Below are 18,699 nucleotides of genomic sequence, written 5' to 3'. Positions count from 1 at the left end.
AATGCAGCACCTCGCATTTATCTGAATTAAACTCCATCTGCTACTTCTCAGCCCATTGGCCCATTTGGTCCAGATCCTGTTGTAATCTGAGGTAACCCTCTTTGCTGTCCGCTACACCTCCAACTTTGGTGTCATCTGCAAACTTACTAACTGTACCTCTTATGCTCCCATCCAAATCATTTATGTAAGTGACAAAAAGTAGAGGGCCCAGCACTGATCCTTGTGGCACTCCACTGGTCACAGGCCTCCAGTCTGAAAAACAACCCTCCACCACCACCAAAGGTCTTCTACCTTTGAGCCAGTTCTGTATCCAAATGGCTAGTTCTCCCTGTATTCCATGAGATCTAACCTTGCTAATCAGTCTCCCATGGGGAATATTGTCGAACGCCTTACTGAAGTCCATATAGATCACATCTACTGCTCTGCCCTCATCAATCTTCTTTGTTACTTCTTCAGAAAACTCAATCAAGTTTGTGAGACATGATTTCCCACGCACAAAGCCATGTTGACTATTCTGAATCAGTCCTTGCCTTTCCAAATACATGTACATCCTGTCCCTCAGGATTCCCTCCAACAACTTGCCCACCACCGAGATTAGGCTCACCGGTCTATAGTTCCCTGGCTTGTCTTTACCGCCCTTCTTAAACAGTGGCACCACGTTTGCCAACCTCCAGTCTTCCGGCTCCTCACCTGTGACTATCGATGATACAAATATCTCAGCAAGAGACCCAGCAATCACTTCTCTAGCTTCCCACAGAGTTCTCGTGTACACCTGATCAAGTCCTGGGGATTTATCCACTTTTAACCGTTTCAAGACGTCCAGCAGTACTTCTTCTGTAATCTGGACATTTTGCAAGATGTCACCATCTATTTCCCTACAAATCAATGGAATAAAAATCCTTGAAGCTTAATTTCTTTCCTCTGTATAATTCAAGTGGTCTTAACAACAGCCTAAATCTTGAATGATATATGTGAATTAGTTGATTTACAAACTAGCTTTAAAATGTTCATTGACATGATAATTGTTGTGTTTTTCAAGTTATTTGTTCATGTGATCTGCATGTGGCTGGAATTTATTTGCTGTGAAGTAGATGGTGGTGAGTTCCCTTGATCCAGGTCAGGTGAATTGGCCATGCTAAATTGCCCGTAGTGTTAGGTGATGGGGTAAATGTAGGGGAATGGGTCTGGGTAGGTTGCGCTTCGGCGGGTCGGTGTGGACTTGGTGGGCCGAAGGGCCTGTTTCCATACTAAGTAATCTAATCCCACTGCAGTCCAAATGGTATAGATATACCAGTGGTGCAATAAGGAAGGGTATTCCAGTATCTCAACTGAGTGACATTGAACAAATGGGTGAAAATAGTTGCAAGACTGGGTAATTTGTGGTTTTGAGGGGTATTTACTGGTGGCGGTGTTCCCATGTGTCTGATGCCCTCATCCTTCTCGATGCTGGAGATTGTCGCTTTGGAAGGTATTGACGCAAAAGCCTTCATGAGTTATTGTAGTGTATCTGTAAATGGTAACAAACTCTATGCATCAGTTGTGGAGGATGTGAATGTTGATGGTGTTAGATTGGATGCCAATCAATCAGGATGCTTTGTTCTGGATGGTATCAATCTTCTTGAGTGTTTTTAGAGCTGTAGTTGCCCAGACAAGTGGAGAGTGTCCCATCACATGCCTGACTTCTGCCTTGTTCGTGGTGGACAGACTTGCAGGAGTCATGAAATGAGTTACTTGCAGCAGAATTCTCAGCCACTGACCCGCTCTTGCTATCACAGTATTAACGTGATTGTTTTGTTCCATTTCTGCTCAATGCTAACCCTCCAATGGAGATATTCAGTAATGATAATGCAATTGAATTTCCAGAGATGATGGTTTGAATCTTCCTTTAGTTGGAGGAGATCTTGCTGATAATTTGTGTGGTGTGGCTATTTATTGCCAAATACCAGCCCAAGTCTAAATGTTGTTCACGTCTTGTATTTGGGTACAGCCATCTTCACTGTCTGAGGAATGGCAAATAGTGCTGAATGTTGTGTAGTCATCAGCAAACATCCCCACCATTAAGATCAGATGAAGAAAGGTGGTCAGCTAATCTCTTTTGAACCCATCCTGGTCAGTCACAAGGAGTTTTTGATTTGTTGTGCAGCTGTGTCAAACTTCAGTTGAAACTTTATTAACCAGATCAAAATTATAGGGCAATTCAATAGTTCCTTGAATGAAAGGAACAAAGTTAAAGTGAGAGATTGGGAAATGGGTTAGAGGTGGCCTGTAGAGGATCAGTGGGCTTTGCAGTGAGACACAGCCCAAGTGAGTATATGGTTCAGAGATTTTGAAACAGCATGGGTATTCAGTGGAGAGGGAAGTGATGCATTTTACATGCTTTTTTGGACTTTTTAACAGGACAAATTTAAGCCCAAGTTTGGCTGCCCAGCACAAAGCAAAGCAACATCACAGAAAAAAGCATTGGTTTGTAATAGGTGCCAATTTGATTGTCTATTATAGTTTACTTTCAAATTGAAGATAAATAGGATAATCATTTACAGGTTACAAGCTAAAAGACCAATAAGAAACCCTTTTTTATAAAACAATTTAAGAACTAAATAAATGAAATAGAGATGCAGGGCCAGTCTATGAATTGTACCTGCATGACGTGGGAACTGATGAACCCTATTGTGGTTCATAATGACCGCACCTGCAGCAAGTGTTGGTTGCTCGATGAACACTGGCTCAGAGTTAATGAGTTGCAGTCTGAACTTCAAACACTGCTACATGTCCAGGAGGGAGAGAGTTACCTGACACTGTGTGTTTCAGGAGTATATTACACCCTTGAGATTAAGTACCTTCATTTTGGTCAGTAGTTAGGAAGAAGAGAGTATAAGTGTGACTGAGAGAGATAGAGGCTTTTGAAGTGAATACTGAATTCTATCATGCTATCATCACTTCTTCCTCAGGACTCATTTACTTGGAGGTAATTTATTAATCCTGAGACAAAAATAGAAATTGCTGGGAAAGCTCAGCAGGTCTGGCAGTATCTACAGTGAAAAATCAGAGTGACTCTTCCTCTGTTCTGTTGATGAAGTGATCAGAGCATGATAGAATTCAGTATTCATTTCAAGAATGGGCAACTCCAATCAGAAAAAAACTTGTGTTTAACTTAACTAAAGAGAATTAGAGTCATAAATTTTTAGAGATGTACAACATTGAAGCAGACTTCAACTTGTCCATGCCGATCAGATATCCTAATCTAGCCACATTTGCCAGCATTTGGGCCATCTCCTTCTTTCCTATTCATGTGCCCGTCCAGCTGCCTTTTAAATGTTGTAATTTATACCAGCCCCTACCACTTCCTCTGGCAGCTCATTGTATACAGACACCGTCCTCTGCATGAAAAAGTTGCCCCTTAGATCCCTTTTAAACCTTTTGTCTCTCACCTTAAATCTATGTCCTGTAGTTTTGGACTCTCCTACCGTGGGCAAAATACCTCGGCTGTTCACCCTATCTACGTCCTTCATGATTTATAAACCGCTATAAAATCACCCCTCAGCTTCTGACCCTCCAAGGAAAATAGCCCCAGCTTATTCCACCTCTCTTTACAGCTCAAATCCTGGCAACATACTTGTAATTTTTTTCTGAATCCTTTCAGGTTTCACAACATCTTTCCTATAGGAGGGTGACCTGAATTGAATGCAATAATCCAAAAGTGGCCTTACCAATGCGCTATATGGCCGTAACATGACCTTCCAACTCCTATACTCAATGCAGTGACCGATAAAGGCTAGTGTACCAAACACCTCCGTCACTATCCTGTCGACCTGCAACTCCAATTTCAAGGAACTATGAACCTGCACTCCCAGATCTCTTTGTTCAGCAAAATCCAGCAGGACCTTACCATTAAGTGAAAAACGTCCTGCCCTAATTTACCGCACCAAAATGCAGTACGACACATTTATCTAAATTAAAATCCATCTGCCACTCCTCGGCCCAGCTGATCAAGATCCCAGTTACATATTCAAATGGCTAGTTCCCCCTGTATTCCATGATACCTAACCTTGTTAACCAGTTTACCATATGGAAACTCGTCAAATGCCTTACTGAAGTTCATGTAGACCACTCTGCCGCCTTTAATCCTCTTGATTGATTAGATTCCCTACAGTGTGGAAACAGGCCCTTCGGCCCAACAAGTCCACACCGACCCTCCGAAGAGCAACCCACCCAGACTCCTACATTTACCCATGACTAATCCACCTAACACTATGGACAATTTAGTGTGGCCAATGCACCTGACCTGCACATCTTTGTGACTGTGGGAGGAAACCAGAGCACCCGGAGGAAATCGACGCAGAACCCAGGGAGAACATGCAAACTCTGCACAGACAGTTGCCTGAGCCGGGAATCAAATCCGGGTCCCTGGCGCTGTAAGGCAGCAGTGCTAACCACTGAGCCACTGTGCCGCCCTCAAAAAACTCAATCAAGTTAGAGAGTCATGATTTCCCACATACAAAGCCATGTTGACCATCCCTAATCAGTCCCTCAGAATCCCCTCCCAACAACTTGCCCACTGCTGATGTCAGGCTCACTAGTCTATAGTTCCCCTAGACTTTCCTTTCCACCTTTCTTGAATAATGGCACCATGTTAGTCAACCTCCAGTCTACTGGCACCTCACCTATGGGTATTGATGATACAAATATCTTAGCAAAGTGTCTAGCCATTACTTCCTCAGCTTCCTATAGAGTTCTAGGGTACACCTGATCAGATTCTGGGGATTTCTGCACCTTAATGCAGTTTAAGACATGCAGCACCTCTTCCTTTGTAATATGGGCACTTTTCAAGACGTTGGTGTTTATTCATTCAAGTCTTCTAGCTTCCATATCCTTCTCCCCAGTAAACACTGATGCAAAATATTCGTTTGTTATCTCCCCCATCTCCTGTGATTTCATACATAGACGGCCTTGCTGACCTTTAAGGGGCAATATTCTCTCTCCAATTGCTCGTTTGTCCTTAGATATTTATAGAATAAGTTTGGATTCTCATTAATCCTATTTGCCATAGCTATCTTATGTCCCCTTTTCTCCCTCCTGATTTCCCACTTGAGTATACTCGTACTGCCCTTATATTCCTCTCGGAACTCAATTCATCCCTGCTGTCTATACTTGATACACATTTTCATCTTTTCTTTGACCAGAACTTCAATCTCTCTAGTCAGCCAGCATTCCCTACACCTACCAGCCTTAACAGGAACATATTGTCTCTGGACTCTTGTTATTTCATTTTTGAAAGCTTCCCATTTTTCAACTGTCTCTTTAGACGCAAACATCTGCCTCCAATCAACTTTTGAAACTTCTTGCCTAATACTGACAAAATTGTCGTTTTTCCAGTTTAGAATTTTAACCTTTAAATCATTGGTTAGGCCACTGTTGGAATATTGCGTGCAATTCTGGTTTCCTTCCTCTTGGAAAGATGTTATGAAACTTGAAAGGGTTCAGAAAAGATTTATAAGGGTGTTGCCAGAGTTGGAGAATTTGAACTATAGGGAGAGGTTGAATAGGATGGGCTGTTTTCCCTGGAGCGTTGGAAGCTGAGGGGTGACCTTATAGAGGTTTACAAAATTATGAGGGGCATGAATAGGATAAATAGACAAAGTCTTTTCCGTGGGTGCGGTAGTCCAGAACTAGAGAGAGGAAAGATATAAAAGAGACCTAAGGGGCAACTGTTTCATGCAGAGGATGGTACGTGTATGGAATGAGCTGCCAGAGGAAGTGGTGGAGGCTGGTACAATTGCAACATTTAAAAGGTATTTGGATGGGTCTATGAATAGGGAGGGTTTGGAGGGATATGGGCTAGGTGCTGGCAGGCGGGACTAGATTGGGTCATCAATGTATCTGGTCTTGTGCAACAAAGAAGTCTTTTTCAAACTCGTGCATGTAAACGTTGGCATATTGGGGTGCAAATTTGGTCCCCATGGCTGTTCAGTGTATCTGGATGAAGAGTTATTTGTCATTGGTGATGACGTTCTGGTCAAGGATGAAGCGGATGGGTTTGTAGAATGGTGCCTGTTGGTGTTGAGTACTGAGTCTGTTGCTGCGATGCTGTTGTCATGGAGGATGCTGGTGTAAAATGCTGAAATGTCCATTGCGTCGAGGAATGTCCCTAGTTGACTGGTCTGTGGGTGCTGAGTTTCTGTAAGAAATCTGTCGTGTCATGACAGAAGCTGGGGGTCCCCTTTACAATGGGTTTCAAGATGCCTTCAACATACCTAGAGAGGTTCTCACAGAGGGTCCCATTGCCTGATATGATGGGACATCCAGGTGTATTGGATTTGTTGGATCTTTGGAAGGCAGTTGAAGTCCACTTTGCAAGAAGTATGTGGGAGATGAGAGTGCGTAGGGCACTCTGAAGGACTGGATCAAAAGTCTTGATCAATGTTTATGGATGTGTTCTTTAGTTGGATCAGCTGGTAGTTTCCTGTTGTGTTCAGTTGTTGGTACACTTCCTTCCAGTTCTGTTCTCTATGACGATGGGTCCCCCTTTGTCTGCTGGCTTGATGACAATGTTGAGATTGGTCTGGAAAGCATGGATGATGTTGCATTGTGCTCAGGTGACATACTGCTCTGACTCGACTGTGGCTGATGAATCTGGTGTTCACACAGTTCCTGACAGTTTCCTGTACTACTGCTGACCTCTTCTATCTTTCGTAAAGGTAACCCATCTACCTGACTGCATCTGTGGTATTTCTACCTCCCTGAAACTGCCATCTATCACAGTCTCTGGCTCTTGTAACTTTCTCATCATCTCTAACCTATCCATGCAATCCGATAGGATTTGCAACCAGACTCACTTCCTACAGACATGATCATCAGGAACATTGAAATTCTCCCTGATCTCTTACAACTGACAGGAAAGGCACATTAAAGGCTATCTTTTCACCTTAACAATCTGCAGACGCAGAAAATAGCTTAGTCATGCTTCTCTATAAATACTGCTCCAGATTAACTTGAGACCAATATTTTATGGAAGTTTAATCAAGAGTTAGCATGTAAATTGCAGCATAATGTTAGCTAAAATGAACTGGGCTGAAAGATTAGCAGGAAAGACAGTAAACAAACAGTGGCAAACATTTAAGGAGGTAGTTTGTGATTCTCAACAAAAAAAATGCCAATAAGGAGAAAAGATTTAAAGAGAGTAATAAACAACCTGGTAAACCAAAAAAGTTAAGGAGAGCATTAAGTTGAAAAAATACGTACATGGAGGCCGAAGTCAGTGGTAGCCTTAAAAGCTGGGATAGATTCACAGTTCAGCAAAGGAGGACTAAAAAACATAAAGAGAGAGAAAAGGGCAAACGAGTGAGAAATGTAAAAACTGACAGTAAGAGCTTCTTTAAATATAAGCTATGAACTATTCTTCTATTTGTAACTTGTAAAAGTGTGCTATTCTCTTAAATTGCATTTTTCTTAACATTTACGTTCTTGGTATGTGTGAGAGGATAAATAATCCTCTTTTTAAAAAAACATCAAAATTGATGCTGTTATTTAAATTAACTTGCAAATTCCAAAGGCTTCCTTTTCAGCAAAGGAAAACTGATTATGGACAATAAGGGAAAAAGTACAAGAGTGTGAGTGCTTGCCTGACCTTGTCTGTAAGATTAGCCAGTCTTCTCCCACCAACTAATGGTGTGGACCATTTATTGTAACAGTTGTAGTGAAAATAGTTTTGGATAAATATTATTCCCAATAAATGGCAGATTTTTAAAAAGATAAAAAGTCACTTTTCCTTGAGTTGGGATTGTTTCAGTAGCACCAAATGACACTGGTGAGAAGGTTTTTTTTTGAGACATCATGTATGATTTGCTTTAAAACCCTGAGGAACAAGTGTTAGAACATGTGTACTGGGTGTATTGTCAACTTATTGTGTTGAATTTTTAATGTTCACTATTAGAATGTTGTTAACATAATTAGTTTTAGGTTGGTTGAGTACTGTAAGCATTCCATCTGGATAAGATCCCACTTGTCTGTTGCTGATGAAAAATTCATGGCTTCTTCTCTTTGCTGGTATGGACTTAATTACATTTGATTGATCAGGTTCCAAATGCTTAGAATTCCTTGTATTGATTTGATTTCACAAAATCTCCATGGCTATTCGGATAGAAAAGATGTCGGGCATAATTTTAACTGGCAAAGATATGTGTTCAAATGCAAATGGGTGATACATCCCAGAAAATGCAGTTATTTTGGAAACACATTGTGATTTTACTTAGCTTCTACTTCTACTGTTGCTCATTCAGAAACACAGAAAAGTCCCAACCTGTAGATGTAGTTAGAAGGAAGGGAACGAGTGGAGCTGAAAACTGCTATTCTGAGGAGTGTGTAGGAAAAAATGCTGGGGAAGTCGGTCAATGAAGTTCAAACCTGAAAGTAATATGCTATTCAATATTCCTGGCCTCCTGAGATCATATGGCACTATATCCATGCCAAGGAATTACGCTCCAGTTGCTTATTGTATCTGCATGTATTGATCTGGAAGTCTGATATTTTCTTCCCACCTCTGGGAAATAATGCTACTCTATAGGGTCTCACAGCTTATTGCTGGGAAAAATCATACTACCAGAATGATGTGTATCAAGTTATCTTTCGTTTGGCATTCCTGAAGCCTAGAGTCTGGAATGTTCTCATTTAACCCCTACCACATCCAAATATTTGAAATCTTTCCATTGACAGGTATACGTTGTTTATCATGCTTTACCTCTGTGGATTGATCGTGAAACCCGAAAGTGGGATGCTTTTGGTGTGACAGAGTTAAAGCCATGGCAAAGCCCACTTCAGCAACTATTGATTTCAGATGTTATTCCCTTAACACCTCCACCATGCTGTGGGAGAATAGGACTAAAATTCTGCCTCTGTTTTTAAATAATTGTCTATGTCATATTACAACTGTTCTAAGTACACAGTATCAGCATCAATCAATTCAGGTACTGTGCAACTGAGTGTAGAGACTCCTTGTTTTGTTTATTAAAGTTTTATATCAGTTGCCTTGATGGCTAATGAATAATGCCAGTCGTGCAGGATTATTTCCTACTTCAATTGAGGAAACCTTGGAATCTGCCTCTCCACCCACTCCAATGAGTACAAAGCAATAAGCTGCACTGACAAAAGACTATGTCTCATAAATGGTTCAGGATGAAGCATCAGCAGACAATGAGTCAAGAATCTGCCTTCAAGTCGAGCACACATACCATCAACCCTTATAAATAAGTGCAGAGGGTTAATATAAGTGGAGATCATTCCTGTCAGAACTTACCCATTTCTGTCAAATTTATAGTCACACATTCAATTTCATAAGCGGCATTAGAAATAGGTGACAAATGTAATATGGGGGCAAAATGAATCTTACTGATTAAGCTTCAGCTTGATATTAATTACTTTAATTCAGTGATAGTAAACAGAAAATAAGAGGTTACCTTTCCACTATGAGCTGACATGAATCGTGACTAAAATATATGATACAACCCCAGTTTCTTAAGGAAGACATTGGAGTAAACACTAATTGCCCATCCTTAGTTACTGTTAAGAAGGTGAGTTATCTTTTTCAACATGATTGAGTGGCTTGCTCAGCTAATGCAGAGCACAATTAAGAGTCAACCACTTTAAACCAGCCGCTTGAGTTATCCACTTGACATGAACCTCTCTTTACCATGTAAAAGTGTGACAGCGGTGTGATGAGACACTTAATATTCCACCAAATAACTTGTATTTGACCAAAGGCAGGCCGCCAGAAAGTTTTATACAGTGAGTAGGAAGGTGTCATTTTAGATTTTATAAGCTTTCTGTCTTCATCTGCAGTCATTGTTTTTACCGTCTTCAAACCTGTCTAGCCTAATGCCTTTGTGAACTGTTTTCTGAGCATGTAAATGTTTGACCCTTCGTACTAAGATGCAACAATTCTGTAAATACTTGCTTATTCAAACTTTATTCTAGCTCTTTTCCAAGAATGTAAATTTTTATAATTTTTGTTATTATGCTAGTAGTTTACTCATATTTAATGGGATGAAATCCATTAAATAATGCCTTGCTTTTGTAGTTGATAAGGCAATTTAATCAGAAATCTTCTTCACCTGCAGAAAGCAACAATGATGATGCTGGACGTGCACTGTAAGATAAAGCACTACATTGTGTGATTTTGAATAGAGTGTGATTTTTCTTTTGCAGTGTGTCTTGTTCTGAGACAGAATGTGTTTTGTTGAGTGAGTTTGAAGATGATAAATTAAAATAAGTTGTTTCCTTTGTAGAAAGCAATGTTTCACTATAAATTTCACTTGTGTGGTATTCTACAGAATTTTAATTTTTTCTTTGGTTTGTTCATATGCATGTGAAATCCTGAACTTGCTATTTGGAAATAAAATTTGAAGTAAAAATATTAGATATTGCCACTTTGAATATTTTTATCGCCAACTTTGATGACTAAATTAATTTATTCTGGTGTAGGTATGTCAACCTCTGAAAGTGTTGTACTTCCAAGTACTGGCTTCCATTAAGCTGTTGTAGTATTTAACATTTTCTTTGACACTTTTCATTGACTTTTCTACTCAGAATATTCCTGACCAAAAAACAAACTGCAATATTAAAATGAGAAACTGCATTCTGTGAACGGATGTTCCCAAGGGGTTTTTTGGGCTCTCAGTATTTTCTAATATTCAACATGCAATTTACATTTCTTTCCCCAGCAGGTTTGTTTTTAACACGGCATTCACATTAGAATTTCTCATCCTTTATTAGTATCATACCTTTGAGATAATTCAAGAGGATAGTCTTTATTATGAATTTTTCCTTCTTGGCTGTAGTTATCACAGTTTGATTGGCTGTTGTGAAATCACTGGAGAATGCCTTCCTTGCCAACTTTACAATCTCCCTTCCACCTTGTATGATGCAACCTGCTCCATGAGCACTGTCTTGCAGTTTGACGATGACGTCTAAAGGAATCTTAACCATCCGCTGGTTAGGCAACATAATTGGGAAGAGCAACCACACAATATGAGCAGTTGGTGCTGCAATGGTAATGTCGCTGGACTAGTAACCCAGAGGCCAGCTTAACTCTTTGGCGACATGGTTTAAATCCCATGACAGTGATTTAATCAAATCTAGAATTGAAAACTTCTTTCAGTCATGATGATTATGAAATTATGATCAATTATTGCAAAACCTCACGTGGTTCACGAATGTCTTTTGTTTTGGGAATGAAATCTGCTGTCTTTATCTGGTCTTACTTGTGTGTGACTCAGATCCACAGCAATGTAATTGACTCTTAGCTGCACTCTGAAACGGCATGGCAAGACACTCAGTTCAAGGAGTAGGCAGCATTCACTGGTTATTTCAGGGGTGTCCATCCCATGAAATTTTTTTTTAAAAGACTGTTCTTTGAATGCAGAACTAGTGATGTAGTCAGGAGGTTAGAAAAAAAGAAATGTTTATTTAAAATATCTGGAATAATTTAAATCACATTGAGGTTTTGTTATGATGCACGCCAAGATCATGGCGATAATTTTCTCTCCAAGAGGCTGTGTGAGGAGGAGTCAAACAGAGGCTTAATATTTGGTAACATCAGAAAACTGGCCAGAGTGGCTGTTTTTGCTTCACAAGACTGGCTTCAAGACATCATGTTGAAAAGAGAAGTTGACTCTTGACAGGAGGAGAAGAGACTGTAAAATATGAGACCTAAATATTTTTCAGTGCATCACATTTTGAATGCTTTTATTGTTTGTTATGTTTTCTATTGGGCAAGAAGATTAGATTTACAGTTAGAGAAAAGTTCCTTTTCCAAAGACTTAATATCTGCAGTAATGTCTTATTTACAGATATCCCAGAAGAAGAAGCAAAATATTGGACTCAGAAACTAGAACAGTTAAATGCACTGAAGGGCCATGATGAGGTGGGTAAAGGAAATAGAGCAATCATCAGTGCTAATCCAATGTATAATGTAATGCCCAATAGATGCTTGTAAAATGAATGCAATATTAATAAATTGTTTTCACAGTCATATTCTTATCAGTGAGTGTGTCGGGTCAATTCCTAATATACACCATGTGAAGTGCTGTATAGCTGGGTTTTATGTATGGTGCCAGTGGTGTGAACACCAGAAAGTCCGAGCAATGGTGAACACTTGTGCCTAGCCTGCTGTGCTATTCATGAGAAGGGCTTTGTGGAGCAAGATGCCTATTTAATGAGGTGAAGAGCAGAAGATTGCATGAGAATAGTTGCAGAGACCAACGGCAAACTGGATTCCAAGCCTAGAAACTGAAAAATTCAGCCTTGTGCATCTCTCAGATGTGATGCCTTTTTTCCCCCCACCAATGCTTATGTTGCACTATGCATACAGCCAAAATTTACATCTAAACTTCACACCAGCAATCCAGACTAAACTCTATGAAACTGAATGTTGAGTTGAGTGTTCTGTGTATGTTGCTAGTAATTCCTTCAGATTGTCTAGATCCGTATGAATATATACATTGATATATGTATACATTAATAAATTCAGAATTCAAACCACATTCTGAGAAATTATTTCTGAAGGTTTTAACAATGCTGGTACAACTAGTGCCCCAATATTTTTGCTGCTTCCCGAGTGGTAATTTTTAGTAAATATAATATTTGATTGTATTCTGATGAACTCTTCACTTTCTTCTGTCTTATCCAGTATTCAATCAGTGAAGAAGTGCAGAAGAAATCTTTACCAGTTGCTCCCTCACAGTGTTGTAAGTTTTATTTCATAAAAAGTGATTACCATCAAGTTTTTGCAGCTTCAATCACTGTTCAATGCTTGCTTAAGAAGATTTTTTGTTGTATTTTTATTTCTCATATCTAAAAAGCATTGTTTTCTTATATTCACTCGCAGCCTTTTATTTGAGAATCATATTTGAATAATTCACCGATATTGTATTCAGAATACACCCTTGAGATATCTACTGTTCCACTGGACATACATCTGTTGCTTTGCTTTTTCAGAAAAATTATTCCTTTGTGTGTCAAAAGAGGAGATTGAGATGTGCATCACTTCTAATGTTCTCAAGTATGCACACTTAGAAAATATGGATAGTTTTCAATGCTAGCAAGCTTGTTCTTAGTATTATGTATGATATTTCAATTTTAGAAACATGACTTACTTCAGTTTTTGGGAAAATTAATACCATGCAAGTGAAATACCACATAATGAAAGTATTGAGTTGGAACATCTGTGTCTAAAGGGTTCCAAATTTGTTCAAAATAAATGTAAGAATTTATTGCAACCATTTACAGATAAACCTCAATTATCTGAAGGACACAGTCGGTGACTATTTCGTTCAGTTAATTGAATGCCAGAAAACATGGTTAGCCAAGCATCAGGATCTTGCGTTCTTGTTCAGATAATCTGAAATTTGGTTAAATCAAATGCCCGATAATTGAGGTTCCTCTGCAATTAATATAAAATTAATATGCCACGAGCAAAGATACATAGAAACAGTGAATAGTATTTATCTAATTTCTTTAACTTTAAGAAGTAGAATCTTTAGTCATGGAGAAATGAGGAGTGATCCAGTTGAAACTTAAAATTCTTATGAAGTTGACAGATGTTGGGTGAATGTTTGGTTTGGCTGAGGAGACTACAGAAGTTGCAATCTAAGAGTAAAAATTGTTCTTCCCACGGGTTGAGAATCTTTAAAATATTCTACATCAAAGAGCTCTGGATGATAAGTTGTTGAGTATATTCAAGGCAGAGTTTCATAGATTGTTGAATATTTGGGAATAGTGCAAGGAAAGTAGAGTTGTTTGTTTATCATATGAACTGGGGAAGGAGGCTTCAAGGGCTGAATGTCCTGCACTTAATGCTATGTCTTAGGTTATTTTTATGTTTACTTGTAACAAATTTGAAACACTTGAACAGTTCATTATGTTGAAGGCACTACAAATGTCAAGAAGTTACATGCTGAGACCAGTATAAAAATACACCTAGTTATTGTTTCTCTTGTATTCTGAACTTTTGTCTGTAAGAACGTGAAACATTGAATTATGTTAGCCCTGATTTAAGCCTTAATTGCCTAATGGGGACAACAAATTTCTAACTTGAGTTATAAAATGAATCAGTTACAAGCTGTGGCTTTGCATTGAGCGAGATATATACTGCACTAGAAACAAACTTACAACTTTGTGGCTCTCCATCCTTAGCTTTAGTGTGCTAAAGAAACTGCTGACTTATACATGGCTTGGCAAACTCCACGTGAGTAGGATTGTTGAAATCAAGTTTGTTACTTGGCTGCTCAGACTTAAACCTTTTAACCCATTACACATTTCAACATTAGGCTGTTGCGGTCAAATGTAACACCATCCTGAAACAAAAACAGGTCTCATGAGTTGTACAGATTAGGGTCCTGTTATGTCAGAAGGATTATGATGCCATTTTAATTGGAGCTTGAGTGGGACAACATCTAAAGTTTTCCATTCAGTCCAATTCAGACTGGAACTATTCTGCAGACCGAAGAGACTCTTCAAGGTAAGTGTGTATTTGCCTTTGCAAGTTCAGAAGGAGCAAGACTGTTCTCCATGTTCTGCATTCAAAGTTGTGGCCTTTTTTACTCCTCCCACAAAATTGTCTATGATTCACCTGCTCATTTGTGAGCCTTCACAAGGCCGTTCACCTGAATCCATTTGGCTGTTTGCTGGCCAGTTTGTGCTGTATCTTTTTTGGGTGCATTTTCAGTCGGCCCTGATATTGCCTGTCTATAGGCTAATTCTAAAACTGTCCAATTAATATGGAATTACACAATCAAAAGTTCTTGTCAGTGTACAAGTAGTAGTAGTTTGGTATGGTGTTAAAACCATTATGAATTATTAGAAGATCAAAACTGGGAGCTAAACTTTCAGGGATATGTGACTTTTTGAAAAGACAGGAAGGAAAGAGTGGTTGAGGTGGTTTTGATAATACAGGATAGCTTAGGTACGATAGTAAGAAACGATTTTCAATCAGAAGATGTAGAGTCCATATTGGTGGAGGTAAGAAATAACAAGGAGGAAGAAAATAGTGATGAGTTGTATGGGAGAACAGACAATAACCCAGTAGATGAAGGCATTAAAAAAGGTCTTATGTTAATTGTGTTGACCCTAATCTTGCACATTTGGAAAGTCAGATTCGCAGAGGTAGCTGCAAGAAAGAAGTCAAAGAACATTTTTGGTATGGTTTCCTGGAACAGTATGTTGTGAATACAACTCCTGATCAGGCTATTTTAGATCTGGTGATGTGTAATGAGGCTGGTTTAAAAAAATTATCTCAGAGTAAGAGATCCCTGGGAAATAGTGACCAGAACATGGAAGACAAGCATTCAATTTGAAAGAAGAAACATATATTATTAACACCTGTGGTGTATGGCTTATTTCGAGATTTACTTCTAGATTTCTTACAGTTATTGCATGTCAGTAGTATAAGGTTTTTATTTTGACTGATTTTTAGTTCTTTTATAGAAAAAGACACTCAGATAAGTACATGAATAAGAAATGTTTGGATGGACATGGGCTAAGCAGAGGCAAGTAGCACTAGTTTAGTTTGGAATTATGGTCGGCATGGACGAGGTAGAATGAGGGGTCTGTTCCCATGCTGTATGACTCTATGAATGAGGGGAGAGCTAGCTGAAGTGCACTGGGGAAGGATTTAACAGTAAAGACAGTTGAGAAGCAATGGCAGATGTTTAAGAAAATAGTTAATGGTTTTGATAATACGGGATAATACAACAATGGTATAATGAGAGAAAAGGATTTTGTAAGGAGACAAGATAATCATGGTTAACAAGGGAAGTTGAGGTTGCTTCAAATAGAAAGAAACAAAATTCTATGTGACCAGGATTAGTTGCAAGCCTGAGGCTTGGCAAAATTTTTTGGGCCAGCAAAGGATTAGCAAAAATAATGTTTGAGAATACATTTACGAGTCATTTCAAAACTGAAATCAAAAGCTTCTTTAATTTATAAAACAGAAGAGAGAATCAAACCATAGACCCCCTTAGTGAATGTGAGGACTGCATATGCTGGAGAGTCAGAGTTGAAACGTATGACGTTGGAAAAGCACAGCAGGTCAGGCAGCATCCAAGGAACAGGAGTGTTGATGTTTTGGGCATAAGTCCTTCATCAGGAATGTTGGGCGGGTGGGGGGGGTGGGGGTGGAGGGGGAACAAGGGGACTGAGATAAATAGGAGGGCAGGTAGTTGAGGCTGGGGAGAAAGTAGCTGGGAAGCCAGTAGGTGGATGCAGGTGGGCAGGGGACGTGGTAATTGTGATAGGTCGGAGGGGAGGGTGGAGCGATTAGGTGGGAAGGAAGTTGGACAGGTGTCGAGTTGGCAGATTGGATCTGGGATAAGTGGGGTGGGGCAGGGAGATTTGGAAATTCTTTTTGTATTTCCCAAAACGCATTACCTTACACTTGTACAGATTAAACTCCATCTGTCATTCCTCTGTGCAGATTTTCTAACTGATGTATATCCTGCTGCACCTTTTGATAACTTTCCTCATTGTCTACAACACCATCAGTTTCTTGTGTCATGTGCAAAGTTACTGATTAGACCTACCTACATTTTCATCTAAATCATTTTCTATATATTTGACAAGCAACAGATGTCCAAGCACAGATTGTTGTGGAACACCACTGGTCACAGCTCTCCAGTTAGAAAAAAACACTCCTCCACAACTACCCTCTGTCTTCCATGGCCAAGCCAAGTTTGTATCCAACTTATCAATTCACCTTGCATCCCGTGTGACCAAACCTTCTGGACCACTTTAACACAAGGCACCTTGTCAAATGCTTTAGTAAAGTCCACAGCCTACATCTACTGCCTAACCCTCATCAATCATCTTCATCATTTTTTCAAAAACTTAATCCATTTGTGAGACAAGACTTCGCTGCACAAAGCCATGCTGACTGTGCCTAATAACTCATTCCTGAAGAAGGGCTCATGCCCGAAACGTCGATTCTCCTGCTCTTTGGATGCTGCCTGACCCGCTGCGCTTTTCCAGCAACTCATTTTCAGCTGTGCCTAATAAGTGCGTTCTTTTCTAAATGCAAGGAAAACCTTTTCCTGAGAGTCCTCTCCAATAATTCTTCTGCTGTAATTTCTCTACAATGACGTAATGTTCACCAGCCTACAAAATCTTAGATTATCCCTGTTGCCCTTTTTTTTTTTGGAAATATATTTATTAGCATTTTTTTAACTTTACAAACATATAAAATTATTGAAAAAAACCAATCAATCACAAATATCAATATAATAAAAAGAAAAAAAAATTACAATACAACTACTATCTACTAACTACTAACCTACTCTATAATACAAAGCAAACCCTAACACTGTGCAAAGCAACACCACAAAAAAGCAAGAAAAGCAAAAAAAAACAAAATACAGAACAGCTATGCTCGGCGCAAGGCTCCCAAACAAAGGAATGGGAGCATTGTATACACACCCGTATTAACTCGGGAGACCCCCTCCAGGGCCCAGGACTTGACAAATCTAATCATCCTGGTTAAACAAACGCCCGAGTTAAGATAACTGATAAATCTATATCCAAATAACTCAAGTAGGGCTGCCATGTGTTAAAAAAATTGTCTGTTGTGTGGTGCACCATGTTTGTGAAAAAGTCCAAGGGAATGTGCTCCATAATTAATTTCTGCCATCCCAGCAAGCCCGGCGGGCTTTCAGACACCCAATTCATCAGAATATTCTTCTGTGCACAGTGTGCAAGAATATTAAATAACTTCTTCCCATGCCCGTCTAAAGATGGTAAATTCAGTAGACCTAAGAAGGGAGATATCGGGTCTACTTTGACTTCAGTCCTCAATACCCTCCCTATCTCTCCCACCACAGCGCTCCAATAAACATGGAGCCTGTGGCATGTCCAGAAGCAATGGGTAAGAGTACCTACACTTATTTTACATTTGGGGCACACTGAAGATGCCCCTTTTTAAAATTTTGCCAGACGATCTGGTGCCAGATGAGCCCTGGGCAGAAGTTTTAACTGCGTAGCGCACGTCCTGCTACAGATTGAGATCTTTCGTGTATTCTCCCATATGTTCTCCCATGTTTCAGAAGAGATCTCCGCTCCCAGCTTTTGCTCCCAGACCTCACATAATCGGTTAATATCCTGCCAGGCCCTGCCACCCAGCAGGTGATAGAGGGCAGTAACTGAAAGGGTACTTATGGAGCGTAGCAACAACCTCTCTGTATTGGGCTTATAGGGCTTAGTGAGAAGCGTAGTCTTCTTCTGGATGAAATCCCTAACCTGAAAAAAAAACGGAAAAGGTCTCTGCTGGGCAACCCGTATTTGTGGCTCAGTTGCTCAAAAGACATCATAACCTCCCCCTCAAACAAGTCTCCCAAACTAGAAACTCCTCTCGCTGCTCATAGTTTGAACCCTGAGTCCATCATCCCTGGTCAGAACCCTGGCATGCTAACTATAGGTGTAAGTGGCGAAGTCTTGGATAAACAACCCTCACTCTGACGCATCGCCCTCCCTGCCTAGACTGTACTAATGACAATGGGGTTCCGGCAGTGGTCCATAACTGTCCTCATCTTATCCATGAACAACAGGTTAATAAGAGGGCACTTTGCTTGGGAGGCCTCAATGTCCAGCCATATTGAGTTTGGATTGTTACCTACCCAATCGCAGACAAAGGACAGCAGGGAACTCAATTGATACCTTCTGATG

General features: G+C 39.8%; 1 protein-coding gene across 12 annotated transcripts in view; it reads left to right on the top strand.

Annotated features, from left to right (window-relative positions):
• The window catches only part of LOC140478155 (protein unc-13 homolog B-like), a 566,607-nt gene that overhangs the window by 282,834 nt on the left and 265,074 nt on the right, over positions 1-18,699 (top strand). For all 12 annotated transcript variants that reach the window (XM_072571666.1, XM_072571665.1, XM_072571670.1 and 9 more), the window contains 2 exons: positions 11,841-11,914; positions 12,680-12,737. In XM_072571666.1, the coding sequence (XP_072427767.1) occupies positions 11,841-11,914; positions 12,680-12,737 (132 nt within the window). The remainder of the gene's footprint in view (positions 1-11,840; positions 11,915-12,679; positions 12,738-18,699) is intronic.

This window comes from Chiloscyllium punctatum, chromosome 1, assembly GCF_047496795.1.
Source record: "Chiloscyllium punctatum isolate Juve2018m chromosome 1, sChiPun1.3, whole genome shotgun sequence".
In the NCBI taxonomy this organism is placed as follows: Eukaryota; Metazoa; Chordata; class Chondrichthyes; order Orectolobiformes; family Hemiscylliidae; genus Chiloscyllium; species Chiloscyllium punctatum.
Note: the sequence above shows the minus strand (reverse complement) of the source record. Positions and strands in the feature narration are given on the sequence as shown.